This window comes from Archocentrus centrarchus, chromosome 14 (assembly GCF_007364275.1).
Source record: "Archocentrus centrarchus isolate MPI-CPG fArcCen1 chromosome 14, fArcCen1, whole genome shotgun sequence".
NCBI classification, from domain to species: domain Eukaryota; kingdom Metazoa; phylum Chordata; class Actinopteri; order Cichliformes; family Cichlidae; genus Archocentrus; species Archocentrus centrarchus.
Window position 1 is genome coordinate 31,231,657 of NC_044359.1, and position 20,869 is coordinate 31,252,525.

General features: G+C 40.4%; 1 protein-coding gene across 1 annotated transcript; it reads left to right on the plus strand.

The window, feature by feature from the left end:
- On the plus strand, nucleotides 1-20,797 carry unc119a2 (unc-119 lipid binding chaperone a2). Its single transcript, XM_030746705.1, has 5 exons — nucleotides 1-592; nucleotides 15,593-15,706; nucleotides 16,540-16,639; nucleotides 16,732-16,904; nucleotides 18,720-20,797. The coding sequence occupies exons 1-5, from the start codon at nucleotides 322-324 to the stop codon at nucleotides 18,830-18,832; spliced, it is 771 nt and encodes a 256-aa protein (XP_030602565.1). The 5' UTR covers nucleotides 1-321; the 3' UTR covers nucleotides 18,833-20,797.
- The last annotated feature ends 72 nt before the right edge of the window (nucleotides 20,798-20,869 follow it).

Below are 20,869 nucleotides of genomic sequence, written 5' to 3' on the forward strand. Positions count from 1 at the left end.
ATTTTCCCACAAACGACTGCCTTCACTTGACACAACACAAACAGCGTTTCACTGAGGCGCTGTGGAGGAAAGCGGCAGAATCCACTCCGCTCGCTCTCCGCACATATTGCGCTCAGAGGACGAGAGCCGGGGCCGTTTGTATGCAATCCCGTCTGCGGCGACAGGCTGCAGGATCATAAAGACGAAGAGGATTTGAATTAAGCACCGGATAACAGACAGCAACTCTGCATCCCTTGGTGAGGGAGGGAGAGGAGGGAGGCAACTGTTTTGTAGCTATCTTGGAAGCCCTGGGTTTGGAGAGGGGGGGAGGAGGAGCGGAGAATGAGCTATTCTTGTACCAGCAGAGGCAACAGCCAGGACCCATCAAGCGCCAAGAAGCCTGCCGGTAGTAATCCAGGCAGAGACACCGGAGGTACCGACAGCGGCACAGACAGCACCAGTAACTGCAGCCCCAAGCAAACGGCGGCGATGAAAGTGAAGAAAGGCTGCAACTCGACCGACGTGGGGGTCCCGGTGACCACCGAGGAGCAACTGCTCGCCAGCGCGGTGATCACTCCGGAGGATGTTCTGGGCTTGCAGAAGATCACAGAGAGTAAGTTACCTGCTGTTGCTTGTGTTGGTAGGTGAGTGGGAAAGGGGGACAAAGGTGCGCTTGTATGAGTCATGTATCACGTCATTGCCCCTTATTTATGTAATCTATACAGGCCCTATAGAAAAGCGTTATTGATGAAGCATCACTGGAGCCCCCTCTCCACCGTGCTGTTGGTGTAGATTTTGCCAGCCTGTGTGCAGATGAGCACTCAGTTATCTCTGATGGCATCTTAGTGCTGCGACCTGTGGAGGTGCCAGCCTACCGCTATTATGTGGAGGTTAAGCTGTGGAGGTGGGTGAATGGTGTGTTAGAAAAAATGTGGTGAATACAAACAGCATGTGTGGCGTTTGAAGAAGTGCAGCCAGGATGGAAAGAAAGGCTCGATGAGCATCAATAACGTGCCCAAACACAGATGACCCAGGGCTCACTGTGCGTTTTAATCTCCATTAAATTAAACAGGTCGTCTTTGCTTCAACATTTGACTGGAAGTGAGAGTTTGTCTGCTTCCTTTGGTTCAGTAAACATGTAAATGAAAAAGGAAAAAAAAAAAAGAGCAAAAGGTCCCATGTTGTTCTTCAAGTTGTGAACTGTAAATACACTGTGGTAAGCAAGCACACAATGGACCTAAAGTAGCGTAAATGTATAAATACAGTTGTGATGCATCCTTATTGTTACTGCTGTGATCACCTTGTGCAAGCAGCGTTTTAACTACATTATATCCCATCAACAAACAAACACTGTATGAATGCAACAACTGTGAACTTTGATCTAAATGCGGTACTTGGATACATGTTGGTCACATTCCCCTAGTGTTAAATGTTGGTCTCTTTGGTTACCTTTAAACTCGCAAGCTTTTTCCTATTCGTAATATCCCGATGAGAAATCTACCTCTGACATTAGCCTCTTACTTAATGCATCAGTTTTTTTTTTTTAATTATGTCACACCTCTAAATCTCTGAGAAGCAGCTAGGAAGCTCTTATGTCCACAAGAACACCTACATCTCTCACTAACTCGGGTTTTAGTTAGCTAACAGGTGGCAGCAGGACATTTGACTATTTAAAGGCCACTGAAATACTTAAGTTACACAACACACTTGCATTACAATACCGAGTGTGATAACGTGCAGGTACGCTGTGGGATATTCTCGCTGCTATTTTAAAACGTGCACGGAGCTTTTTATGCTCACTGTTGCTTGTTCAGTTTATCCTTATTTCTGACAGCTTCTGTGAGCAGCCCACCATTTCCACATGTACCTGTGAGATGCCACAAGCAAGCGTACATACAATGAGCGCTTGTCTTTCTGCTCCCCTGGAAACTATTCCTACAGTGAAGAAACCTCCACCTGTCTTCTTTTTCTGTTTTACTTTCCCTTGTTTTATTGTTTGGCATGTGATTAATACAGGAGGATAAAGTTGTAATGATGAACAGGTCTTTGCTCGTCCAATCCAGCATAATCACAGCTTACTGAGCTTTGGGAACATCCTTTGGCTCAGCTCGCTCACAGCCACCGAAAAGTCTAGTAGTTCCTCTAACTGTCCATTAATCGGTCCATTATTAGACACACTGGGGTAATTTCAGCTTTGTTTTGACTTCATCATGAGCACGTGCGAGTGTCTTTGCATTTTTATGTGCAAGCCTGCGAGCCCATAAGTGAGTGTGTGATGTCCTGCTGCGCAGCGACACGTAGGCGAGCACCATAATGACTCTGACTCCCACGCTGGATCCCGTTATGGTCTTGGAAACTCTCACTTTCCTATCTCGCAGCGTCATAGCTGGAGGCAAGAGGAGGCATGTGTGAATCACCACAGCAACGTGGATACACGCTTGAATCACTACAGCAACGTGAAGCATCTCCCCTTGGATACAGCCGGCGGAGCGTGCATCATCTCTGTTCTCCCACACACTTCCTCGTTGCTCTCCTCTCCTCCTCTCCCATGTTAAACAGTGTAGGTGACGGATCGCGCGGACGGAAATGGATATGTGTACACTCGCACTTGCTTGGCCCTGTTTTTGGTGATCAAACCAAGCAGGAGACATCCTGTGCTCCCCTGAGATGTCACAGCCACCGAAGCCCTTCTGTTGTTTTGTGACTTGATTTATTTGTTTTTGCTGCTGCACATTCTTGAGCGACTAAAATTGATTCCCTCTCTACGTGGCATGAGGCACAACTGGTAATACTCAACAATACGCAGCCAGACTTAATAACAGTCTTGAGTTAAACAGTTTTTTTTTTGTTGTTGTTATTGTTATTGAGTGGTGTGAACTCACTAGAGGACACTTCAGTTTGTAGCTTTTTTTTTTGTAGCATAAAGATGTCACTAATCGTTTTGCCCTCCATCTATAATCAAAGCAAGCTGCTGAGATTGATTGGGATTTGCATAGACAGAACAGGCTTTGTACCCAGTTGACTGATTTGATCCCAATGTTCTTAACTGAATCTTAAACTTAATCCGTCGCGTCAGCATGGAGCCTCAGAGCAGCAAGAAAGGCTCCCCTGCCGACACTGTGATTGTGTTTTGTGTCTCGTGGGGTTGCAGCTAACTGCTGTTTCTGTTGTTTTGTTTCAGCGCTGAAACAGAAAAAACATTTTGCAGCAAAAATACTGAAAAACTCTCAAAATATTCAAAACTTCTCATATGAGAGGATTTGCTGCTGTTGTCGCTTAATGCATATTCAATTTGAAAATTGAATATGCTGGACGCGACTCATTCAAAAAGAAATAAACACAGTGAAACTGGACTTCTTGCATTGGCTGCACTTCACAGCAGGCTATTGTAATGTAACGATATTTCTGCTAAAAGTGCAGCAACACTTCAAACACAGCTTATTTCAGTGACTGTGAGGTGAGGCATTGCAACGGGCACACCTGTTGCTCAAAGTGGCCATATATGAAGCATTTTAAGCCTTAGCAAAATCCAAACAGGTCAGTTGTACAAGATCCCACATGTGGTTGTTCTGAAGGGGTGAATAGCTATAGATACCCACACTTTACCCACACCAGATTTTGCTGCTTCAAAACATACAGAACAGTTTATCGCAGTGTCCCAAAGCCCAAAGTAACAAAGAAAAGCAGCAAATTGTTATTCTATAGAAGCAACAACTGCACAACATCACATCAATTTATTAAATGTAGTACATGCCCATGCTACAGTATCATTTTATCAGTATTGTTATTGTCCTGAAATTAAAGTCGTGCTTTTATAATATGGTATGGGCACATAAACACTCAAAGTGGGTCATTTTAGCCTGTTAGTAGGTGGTTGCTCGGCAACATGATTATGCTCAAAAAAATGTAACACCTTTTTAATCAGAGTTTAGCATCAAGTCAATTAAACTTCGGGGATATTGATCTGGTCAGTTCAGCAGCAGAGGGGGTTGTTAATCGGTTCCAGCTGCTTTGGTGTTTATGAAATTAACAACAGGTGCGGTAGAGGGGCAACGATGAGACAACCCCCCCACACAAATTGTTTTGGCCAGAGTATTAAACTTATAATATTCATTATTTCTTAAGGACTTATTCAGTTTAGTTTTTAAGCATGCAGAGTGAGTGCAATGCTTCCTAAATAGCTCCAGAAAGAAATTTCTTGTTAGTTATTATACGGCGTACAGGATACTACAACATAAATCAGTCATGCCGACTGGACTGAGTATTTGCGTTGCGTATAGTAGTGGCAGCACGACCGTGTAGAGCAGAGTTCAGTGGAGATAAGCTTGTGTTTTGGCATCAGCTGTTTCACATTTGGGCAGCTGGACAGCACAGACATTAAACCACTGACACCATTATTACTCTGACAGTTTTACTCCTGTAAAAGCCGTCCGTTACTTTAATCCTCCACATCACCCCAACCTCCTCTGTATTTACTGGCATTTCATACAGTGGATTTAATGTTCATGTATGTGTTATTAAAGGGGGTTAGCACTGTCAGCAGAACCTCAGGTGCTGCTTGGATTCTTTGCGACCTTCCTCAAAGTCTTTTCTCCCCAAAAAACATTTTTGATGACAGCCACAAAAATATTATTTATTTGATGAATCTACAAATCTAAGAAAACATTTATAGAGTTAGCAATGACGTACATAATTAGTTGCTGCATCAGCCTCCACTAATGGGTGCCCAAAGGAGCAGCTATAGTTGTTAACGATTAGATTCACAAACAAATTTATTAAATGTGTAGTGCTCTGACGTGCTAAGGTTTCTCAAATTATGGTGAGTTTAGGATTTGGGGATTTGGGTCTGATGGTCAAACAAACTAAGAAGGTTGCTTTGATCAAACAGTTACTTAAGAAAGTAATCGTCACTTCATTTCGTGGGGAAGGAGCGGGTGATATGGGCGACTTGCAGTGAATCATTGTACTATAACAGCTGGGACAGGGTCCAGCCCACTCGTGACCCTGAATCAGATGAATGGAAGAAAATAAATGATAGTAATTTTTTTAAGTGAAATAAATAATAGATTTATAAAATTTGCCTCTTAATTTACCAAGTACTTTTCAACAGGTAACTGAGAGATATAAACTGTCGGGTCATCAGTATCTCTCTCATCCTGTCCATGACTGCAGCCAGTATTGGACGTCCTTTTTCTGTACCTCAGTGAAGTGGAATCGCGGCACATGAACCGCTTCCCCACTTGCTGCAAGAAGGAGATTGCCTACTAGAGAACTGATTGTGGATGATGAGTTGAATCTCGGGTTTCTAATATAGAATTTCAAGACAACTTGCAGCCACTGAGGAAAAAAAAAGCAGACTCTGTGTAGCCAAAGTGCTTTTACACTGTATTACATGTGAAATGAAATGGAAATAGGTATGGTCAGGTTCACGCTGTCATGTTGATTCAGCTTCATCAACAGCACTAAGGTTGTTTCACTTTTTAAGTATCGTTTCCGGAGCATCTTAAAGGGACTCAGCACTGACACCTGACAGAAATATGACAGCCTGTGACCTGTGATGTCTAATCAAGTGATGTTTTTAATAAACTGTTTCATAACCCACAAGGTCTGTTAAACACCCACATCTTAAGTAAGCGGTTCTTTTGGCTTGCGCTGCTTTAATAGTGTACTGGTGCAGATGTGATGCAGTTAAATCCAGTAAAGCTAAATGAGGTAGCAGGTGATGAAACCGGTCCAACTTCATTTGCCCGTTGAGCTTATTGTAGGATAAAGAAGATGGGCCATTTATATAGAAAACATAACACACGTCTGTTCATTCAAAGACAAGAAAGGGGCGACTTTCAGGGTTTATCTGGGTGAATATGACCCAATATTTTTTTCATGTAGCTATAAAGTTTGTATTTACCTAAACACTTATAGTAAGCAAATGTTAAAACTGCAAACTGTTTAATTTAGTCAGATGTTTATTTATTTTTTATTTTTCTTTATTTCTTTATTTAATTAATTACAATGTACAATATAGACCTGGTTTTCCATAAGCCATTGTTTGATATGTGCCATTACTAAGCTATTCCAATATTTACTTCCCTTTACTCACAGCACAGTTTATCCAAAGTCCCCTCTAATCTTGCCCTGCAGCCAATCCCACTGTCAGTCTGTTGTTTCATGACCAGCTTATATAAGCTCCCGCCATACTTGAAGTCCTACAAAGAACCTTTACCAAACCAATTTTATTCCCTCATCTTCCTGTTTTCGTTTCTTCTCCCTGTCCCTATAATTATGGCCATCATCTGGTGAAATCAGGTGAGTAAGGCAGGAACAAGATGCATCACACCTCTGCACCATCTTTGTGACAAATTGCTTATTGGAAAGTGTAGCAACGCTGGATTATACTGAGTTGAATTTTAGGAAATACTGCCACTAAAACACAAATATCACATACTTACAAGCTCCAATAATACAATATATAGTCAACTGTATGGAGGCCATATATCATCTATAGCTATCAAACTGCAGGTTACAGAATAATAATGCTTACACTGACACGCTAATATTATCACAGTAACGACATAATTGGTTTGGTAATAATGGGTCATAATAATTAGATCACAAAAAATAAACTATAGTCAGACCAGATTATATTTAAAATATGTTTATTTACATTATTATTGAGGATTTGAAAATTATATTTTACTTTTTCAGAGTAAGGTGGTTTAAACAATATGAACAGTACAGCTGACATATGTTTACTACAGTGTAGTTCTACTGTAAGTGCAATTTGGTATTACCACCTTTAAATACTGCATTTACAAAGTACATTTTATTTGCTATGATAAATGTGGGAAATGCTCATCAAGAATGAGCTCGAAAAATGGGAGCGATTTATTGAAACTTGTACAAACATCCATAGATATACAGGATATGAGGAAAAAAACAGAGTTTGTACAATTCTAATGTGCATGGAAGTCATTATTTGGTGTGACCCCCTTTATTCTTCAGCACAGCCTGAACTCTCTGAGGCAGCTTTCTGTAATTTCTTTAAGCAGTCTTCAGGAACAGTTCTCCAGGCTTCCTGAAGGACATTCAAAGCTCTTCTTTGGATGTTTCTGCCTTTTGTTCTGCTCTCTGTCGAGATGATCCCACACTGCTTGAATAATGTTGAGGTTCGGGTTCTGGGGAGGCCAATCCATGACTGATAGCGTTCCATTGTGTGTTTTTCTATCCAGGTATGCTTTTACTGCACTGGCAGCATGTTTGGGATCAGTGTCATGCTGAAAAATGAAGCTGCTGCAAATCAGATTCTTTCCACATGTTATTGCATGGTGGATCAAAATCTGATGGTACTTTTCTGTGTTCGTAATTCCATCAATTTTGACAAGATCTTCAACTCCACTTTGTGAAATGCTGCCCCGAACTATGACAGAGCCTCCACCGTGTTTTACAGATGGCTGTAGACACTCTCATGACCTCCTGATGATGATTTGAGCCAAAAGTTTTTGAATTTGGATTCATTACTCCATCAGCCCTGTTGCCACAGATTTTCAGTCCAATAATTTGGCATGTTTGGCTGTTTTCTCCCTGTTTCACTTCCATTAGAAGTGGCTTCTTGACAGCCGCCCTTCCACTGAGACCATTTCTGATGAGGCTTCAGTGAACAGTATGGATCAACTGAAGGTCCAGATCCATCTCTCAGGTCCTGTGCCAGGTCTTTGCTGGATTCCTTTTTCCTATTTATTAAGGACATGCCTTCCAGATATTGCTCAACTTCTGTAGATAGTTTTTAGGCCTGACACTTCTTCACCTTGTTGGTGCAAAAATATTTTATGACTGTCAAACTGTTTTATTTGGTATTTTTCATAGCTTCAACAATAGAAACGGGAACAGAGTATATATGTTTTAGTGACAGACTGACAGTAAGAAAGTGCCTAAAGATACAATTTAAAATTGGTTCTTTGCTAAGGTGATTTGGTGTTTAGTTTCAATGGTCAGTGTTAAGTGGCTTAATAAACAAAAAACATTCGTCTGAAAAAGGTCAGGTACAAGGACTGGACTGAACATGAGTGAAAAAGCAGCCAATGTCCAAAGAAAAACTTTGGAAGACCTTCAGAAAGCCCGGAGAACTGTTGCTCAAGACCACTTAAAAACATGAAAAAAAAAAAACAAGTCTGGCTCCTTGGAAGCAAAATACAAAGAAATGAGGGGTGGATCAAGACTTTTGCACAGTACTGTAGCTCTACATCAGAAACTTCCCCTGGTCTCAGTCCCTCAGATGCTCATAAACAGGTCAAGCAATGATGACATGTCATTTTTGTGTGTCTCCTTCCTTTAATTTGTCATCTTTAAACAGACTTTAGGCAATCACATTGGAGGTTCTGGTCATTTAAGACCTGTAGTCTCTTTAGTACACTTGTCTCTCCCTGCTTTTCTCTGCACTGTCCTCACAGCACACCTGCTTTGTCATCCCAGTCACTCTCTCACACACACACACACACACACACACACACACACACACACACACACACACACACACACACACACACACAGTTTTAGCCCTGCCCCCTCTCTCCACTGATTAGTTGGATTTGCCTTCATACGAGTAACTAAACCGGATTAGTCCATGTGAGCTGAGTTGGGCCTAAGTGTCTTCCTCATCCCACCTACGTAGCTGGCAGATCCTCCTCACTACCAAACAAAGTGGTTGTTTTAATTGCTGTCATACTTTTGCCATTCACTTTGATTGTTATGTCCTCTAAGTGCTGGAAGATGCTGGCTTTTTTTAAGGTGAAGACTGATAGATTTTTAGATCCTTTACAAGAAAATCAGATTTTTACAAATTTAAAAACTTAAGCATAAAAGATACATAAAATGTAGCCATTAAAACATTTATATCTCGCACGTCAGCCGCAAGGGCTAAAGAACGTGAGAGGTTAGTCTTTGTTTTCGTATCAAACTGTTCAAATGCTTTGTACAGTGAGTGAAAGCATCTCTGTTCGTGCAGTTTCTGTATTTAGAGCCGCGGCGTGTTCAGTGTGGTTCTGGTTCATACTGATACTTTAAGGTCAGGTCAGCTAGTTCACAAGTTTTTCCTTTTCATGTTTGTTTATGTGGTAACACATGATGAGAAAGTCTTTCTCCCTTTCTTTTGCGTGAAACATTCAGTCCCCTCCTCTTCTTCCTCCTCTGCTGCAGCTGTTGAACACTCGGCCTCAGAGAGATGACATGGCAGTTCTCACATGACCAACAATGACACATTAACCAGGCCTGTGTGCATATATATATATATATATATATATATATATATATATATATATATATGTATTTGTAGAGCTATTTGTAGAGCTTCTTCTTTATTGCTGATAAATATTGACATAGTTGTTTACCAAGTAACTTTCAGCTGTTTTCACAGAAACAAATATTTAAATTTGTGGGTGTGTGTCTCTTTGTTGTGACAGTTTTTACTATCATTTACAGCAAAGAATATTTCAGTATGATAGAAAGAGAAGAGACCAACAAGGGACAAAATACTCCTCCTTAATAAGCAAGGTTATTCTTTAAAAACATAAAATGGATCTACATCAGCATCTAAAGAGGGACACATTGAAATAGATACCGTTATCAGGTGCCTTTATATGTGCCACTGATACTGGAAGGTTCCTCAAATCTGTCCTGCCCCAGCGTTAACTGGGTGGATGGCTAAAACAAGCTCAGGACTGTGTATTTTGGTGTAACTGGGTCACATGCCGATGGATGTGTTGAACTGTGAACCTGATGCACTCCGACTCTGAACTGGTGATTTCTGCCATATCTGCAGTGAATGCGCAGGAATGAAGACATCTGAAGTAAAATGACTGAAAAAAAAAAAAAGTTTTGTTTATTTATTTATTTATTTTGGCTGGAAGTTTTTTGGTACTTTGTTGGAGATCAGCAGTATAATTTCATTATCAGTTCACAGTGCAGTCAAACAATTCATCTTGTTTTCGTGAAGATGCTGCTCATTAGGCCATCATTATGCCTGGCCATTGGAAGAGGATGGAAAACTCTCTATATGAAAGAACTCTTGTCATTCCCGGCTTTTCCAACTGCAGGTGCTGCATCTCCCTTTGTTTGCTCTACAGCAGCTTGCTTCCATCACTCACTTGAGGGCTGGATCTTTCCTGGAGCTATGGCTGCTCTCTGATGCAGCTATGTCCATCCCTCCTTGCTTCTTTTTTCATTTCTCTCTGATTTTTGGTGTCTTCTCATGTTGTCTGTGGTGCAAGTGGCTTGGTAGATGTTTAACTTAACCTTAACATACCTTAGCACAGCTTTAATTTTTGGCATTATAGGGAGGGATAGTAAAAGGGTTTTGGCCATTAAAATTAAGGAAGATAAAAAATTTAATGTGACTCAAATAGTAGGTAATATTTTAACAAATATTTACTTTAGACATATTATTCCAGTAGATTATTTCAAATTCAGAGGGCCACCTCAGGCTCGACTTCAGTTTTTTCTCTATAATGTCAGAGACCAAATATACCTAATTATGTATGAGCACAGAAGCCCCACCCATCTGTGGTCAGATCTAATGTTTGTGAGTGCTAGCCAATCAGAGGAAAGCTGGCTTGAGGAGAGGCAAAAAAGGAGCTAAATGGCTTGTTATGGATTGGGGCTGAACCAAGGTGCAGTATAGGATCAATGAGCTTTACTTCATTCAAAGCTACTCTACTAGAGTCCAAGAATAAAAATATGGAGCTGAAAATGAGCTTGATGATCCCCTTTAAACACACGATTCCCAAAGTGGGGGCTGCAGCCCCTGGTGGGTTGTGAAAGTACAGCAAGTGGACTATGAATACTTATTTATTTATTTTTTCAGCATAAAATATATATGATCATGTGGTTGCTTTTAAAAGTCATCATAACTGACATGGAAGAAATGTTTAATAAGATAGTTTGATTGCTTAATGTGACTGCATACAATTTCATTGTAGTTTTTATATAATGGCAAAAAAGATTCTGATTCTTATCTTGTGGCATCAGCCATGTGCATGGATATACAAGCAATTATTATAGGACACTGAATGCTCTAATCAGCACATTTGTTCTCTTGTGAAGGACATGAAGTGTGAAGCCACTGCAGGATTTTGTAAAAAACCAGCTGACATTTAAGTTTGAGAAGTGGTTTACAGATGGGTTTCCTGTTTTCAGCAGCAGAGCGAACAGTTAACGGTTAAACTTTTCGCAATAGCCTTCTTTAGTGTGCACCAGAATTCAGCTTTGACTGCAGTGACCACTTCACTTCACACTTTGAATTCACTTCAATTTGATCAGTCACAGAAACACAAAGACATACACACACACACACACACACACTCACACACACTGAACGCTTGGGACATGTTCTGTCTGGAGGTGTTCACAACCCAGAAGAAGTGCTGACAGTGATAAACTGAAGTCTGCTGGCAGCTTCAGTGGTTTCTGGGAGCAAGCTAACCTCAGATGGCTCAGTGTGTGTGCGTGTGTGTGTGTGAGAGATCACACCCTCACGAAAGGACACTGAAGCACACACAGTCTCACACAACAGAAATGTCTTGCTTTGAGCCTCATTGTCCTCGTGGGAGTTGATTAGGAGGCTCAAAGGTAACTATTAGCAGTAGGTTAGCAAAAGGATGAGGACAACACCAGCTGCGGCACAACAGGCTACATTATACACATGTGCAGTACACACACACTGACACACAAACGCAGATATGGTAATAACAATCCCACTCCTTGCAGCATAAATATTGAATGTTATTAATTAAAATTATGTGGTCGCTGGGAGTGTTTCTGTTAGTCTGCTTGTTTTGTGTGTGTTCAGGTGTTGTGTGGTATTAAATGGAGCCGTGTATGCAGAGTTGATGTGTTTAGAAAACCTCAGAGTTCAGGCTGACAGAGTAGCAAAGGCATCACAGTGTCACAGCGAATAACATCAGCTCTGTCAGGCACACTCACCACATGCAGTAAATACAGCTGACAACATGCTGCGACTTGGGGGTATGGTTCTTCTTTGGGGGATGCTTCATACATAAACATGAAGACTCACACATGGGGTGCATTGTGAATAATCCTCCATTTAGGATTAATGTAGAAATAAAAAGACTCTCAGACTCCGGCTTGGCAAAATTTTCTGCTCCAGACCAACATGTTAAATCAGATACATCTGACACAAACCAACACTGGTGACCTTCTATGAGGCTACTACTGAATATGTACATTATTTACATTGAAACTAATGTTCATTAATTTTTCTGATCATTGTTTGAGTTTTTACCAAGCAAACTAATTAGCAAAAGATGCTTATTTCCACGTCTATCCTTTTAAATCCTGTTAAATGTCCATTCAAAAATCACTTTCTTTTTGCGCTTTTTTAAAAAAAAAATAACACTACAGTGCAGTGCAAAATTCTTGAGCCACCCCTCATTTCTTAATATTTTTGATAAGAAAATGGGAAAAAGGTGCAACGACTGATTAAAACATTTGCAAACACGCATAGAAATACAGTATATAAGGCAAAACAGAGTAGTATAATTATCAGATCAAACAATATGAACGGTACACCTGACATATGTTTACTACAGTGTAATACTACTGCAAGTAATATTACAGATTAACCACGAAAATCACAGTAAATTTACATATATAAATAAATAAGTACATTTATATAAATATGGAAATTTTTTGTCATTACTGTGGCCCACCTGCAGTACCTTTGCGGTCCACCAGGGGCCCCCAGCCCATACTTTGGGAATCACTTAACTAAAATCTTTTGTGCCAAGTTTCGGAAGATATAAATATAAACTATATAAATATAAATATAATATATAAATATAAAATGAGTGTCTCTCGACAGTGGAGCTAAAAATGAGGGGTAACTCAAGACTTTTGCACAGTGCTATAAATTTTTTTACACACTTTAAGCCATTAAAGGCTCCACCATTTTTCAGTGTCTAAGACCTGAGACATGTTCAAACTGAAAATAATGTCCAGCAACTGGTTTTTGGGTATGTTTTTGCTCATCCAGTAGGCGTGCCAGAGGTATTACCCAAGAAGCAGCGTTGTTCAGAATACCTGCCCTTAAGACAGTGCACACAGTCGCTTACCTGGCACAGGTGTAACACTTGTGTTTAAAGAAATATTTTTGGTATCTTCTGTTGGGTCTGGACACGTCTTTGGTTTCCACTGACATTGTGCTGGTCCTGTTGCTGGTGTGACTCCTGTTCAGACTTCATGCTATGCACATTATCTGCACTTGCAAATCATTAGTAAATTTGGCAGCCTTTCCCACAACCACTGACATCAGACTAAGCATGGAACAGGTTCCACATTAGGCAGACGTACCATATTGGTGGCAAAGAGGTGCACCCCGTGTCTATCTGCTGTTTGTGACGGAGAAATACTGTCCTGCAGCTTCCTCAAGCAAGGAAAAACTGAGTTAAACCAAAAACACCACCTTGTTTCTGCAGCTTCCAGCGGGTTATTTAGCTGTGATGGTTGGGCTACATTGTTGAAAAATCTATCCTGATTTACATCTGCTGTTCTGTTCAAGTCATATTGCTTAAACTTTGAGTGGAAGCACACTGGCTTCACATGTGTTATTTGGAGTTGGAGATATCAGGCATTTCTAGCTGTCAGTGTGTTATAAAGAACAGCTGGCGGGCTGATTGGTCGCTGCCTCTGCAGCGATTAATCATCCCTGAGGCAGCAATGTCTCCACTGTTTCACTCCAGATTTGAGCAGGCAGATGTGGCTGGCTTATCGTCGGCTGACACAGCAGATGAGCCGTGTTTGTGTATGAAAAGTGCATGTCCATCAAGAGAAACTGCAGAACATACAACTGCCAATCTGTTAACAACAAAAGAGACAGAGACACAAACGCTGTGCAAACAGATGAGCATGATGTGACATCTCTTTAAACTTGCAGTGTAATTCTCAGTTTCTCTTCTGGCTGCTCAGACCTGCAGTGATCCATCAAAAAGAAGAAGTATGAAGCAACAGAGCATGTGTCTCATCCGCTCAGTGGAGACGATGGATAGATGTTACAGTTTTGCCTACCCGTGGTATCGGATCAGGCAGGAAACAGGAAGTGTCTGCTCTGCTGGGGAACTCTAATAAGCAGTGACACTGCCTGGTAAGGGCAGGAAGGATTAGGGGAATAAAAATAACTCACTTCTCTTTCTTACTGGATGCTCGTGGGTGTGTGCCTGCTATTGTACGTGTGAGGAAGTGGCTCCTCTAACAGTTTTTCCTTAGGATTTGTGCCAAAAATGCAAGATAGGAGATTTTTGAGGCACTAGTGAGTTCCCTCTAAGTTCTGTGTTCATGGAAAACTGGATCTAATAAAGCACTTGAGATTACACCTGCCTGACAGTGGCAGTCCTAGTATTAAAAGAATAAATGCTTAGTGTTTACAGTTTTTGTTTTTTCCCGTGTCAAACCAAGTTCAACTTCAATCCAGCCATCCATTATCTTAACCTAATGTGAATGTCTTTGGATTATGTTGGTAGGCTGGAGCACCTGAAGGGAACAGGCATATTGTCATAATAAAAGAGAAAAATGATTTATTTCTGGGATTTTGTATCTTGGGTCGACCTTTTGAACCAGCTTCCACCATGTACAGTAACCATATCCATGATTTCCAACCACCATTTGCTCTTCCTGCCATATGGAGCGCAGCTCGGCTGATCCTCAGAGGAGTTTTTTGTCTACTTTTGACTTACACATCACCAGTCAGCAGGACCAGTTTTCTTGCTGTGCTTGGTTGGCGGTTGTTGAAGAAGCTCCTTGTTAGGTACTAAAGCTGAGCCTCGCTCTCATATGTCTCGGCTTGTGTCATTATTGTGTGCTAGGGATCTAAACACATGGCATAGGTATATTGTGGACACAGCCCTCCTGCCATGTTAGATGAGAAAGTAGAGTGCAAAAGTAACAGCTAACACTAGCAAGCTTAGTTAGCAAGGTGCATCCGTAGACTATATGGATGATTCCCACAGACGGATACGTGCTAGTACTAAATAACAGAAAACAGAAATACAAGAATTTCAGTCGCAAGAAAACTGAAGCATAAACTAAAATGCTCCAAAAGGCACCAACACCACAAACAGTGGAGGTGATGCCTGACAAACACCTACCAGCTACAGTCACCTGTGTTGGTATACCTGTCAGTCAAACTGGCCGTGTTCCTTACTGCCTAACTTCAATCCTAAGTACTAAAATGAAGCCAAAGCTGTTTTTGTACCAGGCTGCAAACACGTGTCTCTGCTCTCAAGTTTAACAGTCTGTGGTGATTTGTAGACAGCCTGAAGTTGACATTTGAGGAACAGCAGACTGTTTTTTTTGCACTTCCACACTGACTTTGTTCTTTTCTGCCTTAAAGGTTTCCCTTTTTTCCCCTAAATGATGAGGATTAATATGATCTGTCCTCTCCTTTTATTGCCACATGTGACTTTTAAGTACTTTCTGCTTGTACTTTCTGTATTTTCAATACCCAGCCATACTTCTTTCCTTGACATCCATTTACCAGAGGACAAACTTACCTCAGACTGTATATTTTGCATCTAGTCTGTAACTCTTTCACCTCCTTTCTTCCCTCTCTCAGATTATTTGTGCAGCCCAGAGGAGAACATTTACAACATCGACTTCACCAGGTTCAAGATCAGAGACATGGAGACCGGCACAGTGCTGTTTGAAATCACCAAACCTCCATCCACAGGTGAGTCATTTGCCTTCTCTGTGGTTTTATTTACTTTAATTTATCATGAAAAAATTGCAGCAAATACATTACCAGTCAGAAGCACAGTGCATTTATTACTTTTGAGAATTTATTGTAAAGTATGTATTAAAAAAAGGACAAATTCCTATCATGCGGTGCTGTCCAGTAGATTTTTAAAGCTACACACACTAAAGTCCAGGGGCTTTTGACTGTAACTTGTGAACTAATTAACTAAATGAAAGTTAATATGAAATTAATGTTTCAGAATATTGTCTTCTGTATTCAAGATCTGTTTATTCGGCAGCTTCCATTTACTATGCAGGAGCCCACATATTATAGTTATTGACCAATCCATTATCAAACACTTAGACCAGGTTTTAACTGAAGTACAGCTTGTTTTAATCATTTAAAATATTTATATTACTGTTCATAAAAGTGGAAAATAAAGATTATTTAAATTAGGAGATTTCAAATTGAGAGCATTGCAGGATGGGTTGATAATGTGTGCTTATGCTGTCTGTAGTTTGAGTAATGATTTGGCCTATTTACCACTGAAAACAGTGTCAGCCACAACTCCTGGATGCTCCCTTTTAGAGGAACCAAGCTACAAAAGTAGGACTCAAGTCAAAGCCGGACAACTGTAATTATAAACTCTGTTATCTTTAGCAAGAAGTTAGGAAAGCAAACCTGTGCTTTTTTTTCACCAAATAGAAAATTTTTCCTACTCAGCAGCATACAGTGGAATATAACCCTGTTAGTTCAACTGGCCTTCCATGTGTAAAAGTCTTTTCTTACATTTTAATCTATTCCATACTCACTGGTCTTCACTTTAGATAAAGCAAGTGAGAAGAGGGATATTGACCCAAACGCCGGTCGGTTCGTCCGTTACCAGTTCACCCCTGCGTTTCTCCGACTGCGGCAAGTTGGAGCCACGTAAGTGAGAATGCGTGTGAATCTTTATTGACAAGGACACGGCGAACCAAAGAACGAACAAACTTTTGCTTTCTGTGTCTTTTTTCTTCCAGTGTTGAGTTCACAGTGGGAGATAGGCCGATAGAGAATTTCAGGATGATTGAGAGGCACTATTTCAGAGAGAAGTTGCTCAAGAGTTTTGACTTTGAGTTTGGCTTTTGCATGCCCAGCAGCAAGAACACCTGTGAACATATCTATGAATTCCCACCTCTGTCTGAAGACATCAGTAAGTCTGTACACACACTAAAATATTGCGTAGAAGTCTAGTAGAACAAACATGCACACATATGCAGTCATGTAAAAAGTACTTCATCTTTCAGCTCTGAGGCTTTTTGTATCATAGAATAAGCATCAGGTCTTGTAATTAGGTAAAACGCTGGTGAACAGCAACACATGATATACTTATACTATGTCAATATTTAACAATAACTTAGCCGAAATGCAGTTTGTGAAAAACTAAGTGCACCCTTACTGCTTCCATAGGAATTAAGAGGGTAAGTAGCAGCCAGGTTCTGCTAATCAAATGCACTTGATTAACTGATCATCTAAAAGTGTGAGGACCTCTATAAAAGCAGAGATTCTGGCAATTTGCAGGTCTGGAGCATTCAGGTGTGTTAACACAATGCCAAGGAGGAAAGACATCAGCAATGATCTTAGAGAAGAAATTGCTGCTGCCCATCGATCTGGGAAGGGTTATAAGGCCATTTTCAACCAATTTGAAGTCCATCATTCCACGGTGAGAAAGATTATTCACAAGTGGGAAACATTCGAGACAGATACCGGTCTTCCCAGAAGTGGGCATTCCAGCAATTTCACCCTGAGGTCAGGCCGTGCAATACTCAGAGAAACTGCAAAGAATGTGTCATGTGTCCAACAGTTAAAGCTGGGCAAAATTTGGGTCAATGATCCCAAGCACAAATAATCAAGGAGTTGCAATGGCTCAGTCAAAGTCCCGACCTCCAAATGATTAAAAAAAAACTGTGGTGGGGCTTTAAAAGACCTGTGCATAAACAAATACCTGCAAACCTCAATGAAGTGAAGCAACGTGTTAAAGAAGAGTGGGACAAAATTCCTCAACAACAATGTGAGAGATTGATAATGATTACTTTAAGTTATTGCTGCTGAAGGTATTTCTACAAACCACTAAATGATGAGATGTACTTAAGTCTTCACACACTACTTCTGCATTTCAGCTTAGTTCTTGTTAAATAAATGACACAGTGTAATTGTTTATCTGAGGTTGTCATTTTTTCTCATTATGTCGTAACACATAAAACCTCAGAATTGAAAGAGAGCGTGCGTTCTCTTTCTGCAGTCTCATTTCTGTGGGACTAATGCTGTGTCTGTGGTTGTAGTTAAAACTTTTATAACTCAGAAGAAGTTAATTGCTATTACAAGTTGTGCGCTGTGTGCATGCTACAGCAACTGCAAATAATGTAACTGTAGCTTGTCACAAAGCCATAAAAGTACTTTATGAACAGGTGCTTTCTGGGAAAACAGCAACGACTCTGCAACATCATGTTGCTACATAGATAAATGCCACTAAAACACATGTTCCCACCCACGTCGGTCACAGAGAAAAGCGAGGCTGCTAGTATGGATACTAACGTCAATATACACTTATGGTAAGATTAGCAGTGCTTACTTTATGATGCAAAGCAGGTACTGTTTACCATATTCACGATCCCAGTTTAACATGATAGCACATAAAGGGAACAACAAAGTGGTTCAAATTCTGTCAGTTCAGCCAAAATTTGTGAAGATTTCATCCAAAACTACAACTGGCAACCTCATGGTGGCAATAGAGGAAAAGCCACCTGCATCTCAATAGGTTTACAGATTTTTTTTCATGTTAAAACTGTATAATTTCGTTAAATGATATGCAGTTAAATGACAGAATAGGCTCTTTGAATTTGTTACCTTTATTTTTCTTTTCTTATTTCCTGCTCAGACTTATTGTGGGACCCCTTTTGGCAGTCCTGACCAGACTAGATTTGGAGCCGGTGCTCTAAAGGCAGTAACGTTTTGTGTCTGCTTGCAGTCAGAGAGATGGTCCTGCACCCGTATGAGACGCAGTCGGACAGCTTCTACTTTGTGGACAATAAGTTAGTGATGCACAACAAGGCAGACTACTCGTACAACGGCGGGACGTAGAGGTGGCACGCCAACACGAGAGACAGGCGGCGTTATGGACTAACCTGAGGGACGATCAAAGTACACCGGTGGGGATAACAGCCTGTCGACACTGCAGTCTCTCTCCCCCCTCCCTCTCTCTTTCTTTCTCGTTCTTTCTCGTTCTGAGAGGATGCCGTCAATAAAAGGCCCATACAGATGTGTCATTTACAGTCTGTGTGTGTGTGTGTGTGTGTGTGTGTGTGTGTGTGTGTGTGTGTGTGTGTGTGAGCACACCTGAGTTTATCAAAGCCTAGCAGGAAGTACACAAACACACACACACACACACACATTGATGCTCACAGTTCACAACTTGATGTGATGTCGCTGTAACAAAGTGTGTTTGTAACACGATAAACTTGCAAGTAAGTAACTTCTTAGGACTCATCAGATGGATTTTGCTCTCTAGCCACGTCATGAAGTGAAAATGAAAAAAAAAAATCTTTGATTATTGATAGAAATAATTTTTTTCATTCCTGTACATGTTAGGGATTAGAAACGCATCTGAAAACGTGTGTTTTTAGGACTTAAAAACAGTTTTTCGGAAATGTGTTCTCAGACTCAGTGAGTTTATGTGTGTGTCTTTGTATGTGTGTGTATGTGTGTGTGTGTGTGTGTGTGTGTCTTGGTTGCCTGTATGTCTGCGTGCGTCAGTTTGAAGCATGATTACTGGTCTGGTAAAAATATATTCATTTAAATGTCAATTACGTGATCATCTGGTTGGCAAGGTTCAAATAGATTTCCAAAGCCTGTTAGTGCATTTTCTACACAGTAGGCAGTACGTAGTTATTTTATCATTCCCTTCCCTGTCCCTTTGTTCCCTATTTATTTCTCCAGCTGTGTGATCTGTATTAACCGTAGGGCATTTGTGTTTATTGTATCTGCTCAAAGCACAACAGTTTCACAACAATCAGGAAGCGTATAAAGGTGAGCTGATCTGATATGAAATGTACTTTGTCATCTGTGCACCAACTGTACTTCCTGCCTCATGTTTCTTTAAGTGATGAAGAAAACTTTAGAGAGGTGCAAATCATGTCCAAGTTTCAAGAGAGAACTGAAGGAAAACTTGAGTTAGTGAATGTTTGTTTTCAATCAGAACTGTTCTGCAAAAAGAAAGAAAGAAAGAAAGAAAGGATGGATGGAGAATGTAGCATCATTTAAACACATCACCCTTAAATCCCTTCCCATGTTGTTTCTTTCTCCAGACGTCTCATCATGTCTTGTATGGTATGAATATTTTCTCTTCACTTTTTTCTCTCTTTGGTTCCGAGTCTTCTGTCACATTGTTTTCATTCAGAAACATTCCAGCGATTTGGACCCGAGTGTTATCTTTTTTTTTTTTTTTTTAAGGCATTTATTCACTCGGGATTCCTCCAAACTATAATATGCTCACTGTGCTTTTTTTGTCTGTTCGTGCTGAGACTCGAAAGCATCCAAATAGTTTCCTGCATTTTTTCCTCTAATTTGATGCACTTGAAATTCTATTTAGTTTATGTTACTGATCATTTTAAAGATTCTAAATTTAAACTGCAGTGCATTCAGACAGATACTGCAGATGCTCTTTGATCAAACATCTGTGAATAACAGCAGCTAACTGAAAGGAAATTACTCGAATGCACTTGCTGAGTGTTCAAATTAACAGGAAAAGTGTGGATATTGATTCAAACTGGCACTGCTTTGTTGTTTTTGGGCCTGCACAAGAGACATAGTATGAAACATTGTAAAAGTTGTGAAATGAACAGGAGGGGACTCAGATTTGACTTAATCAGATATTAAGCTGATTAACTTGAATGTTATTTTAAAAAAAAAGTAATACAGATATGTAGAACAGATTTATATATGACCGTGACTCGTACAAATTATTTTGAACTTGGGAAGTTTTTGATGATACAAATGTTGGTGTGACTGAAAAAAGTAAAATAAAGATTTAAAGGACTTTTTGAAATATCAAAGAGTCTTGGCTGCTATTTGTGTGTGTGTGTGTGTGTGTGTGTGTGTGTGTGTGTGTGTGTGTGTGTG

What these genes read in the sequence shown, in the direction of transcription:
- unc119a2 (XM_030746705.1), top strand. Translation starts at nt 322, where the DNA reads ATGAGCTATTCTTGTACCAGCAGAGGCAACAGCCAGGACCCATCAAGC. An exon ending in CTTGCAGAAGATCACAGAGA is followed by an intron (nt 593 to 15,592) that starts GTAAGTTACCTG and finishes TCCCTCTCTCAG; the next exon opens with ATTATTTGTGCAGCCCAGAG. An exon ending in CTGCGGCAAGTTGGAGCCAC is followed by an intron (nt 16,640 to 16,731) that starts GTAAGTGAGAAT and finishes TTTTTCTTCCAG; the next exon opens with TGTTGAGTTCACAGTGGGAG.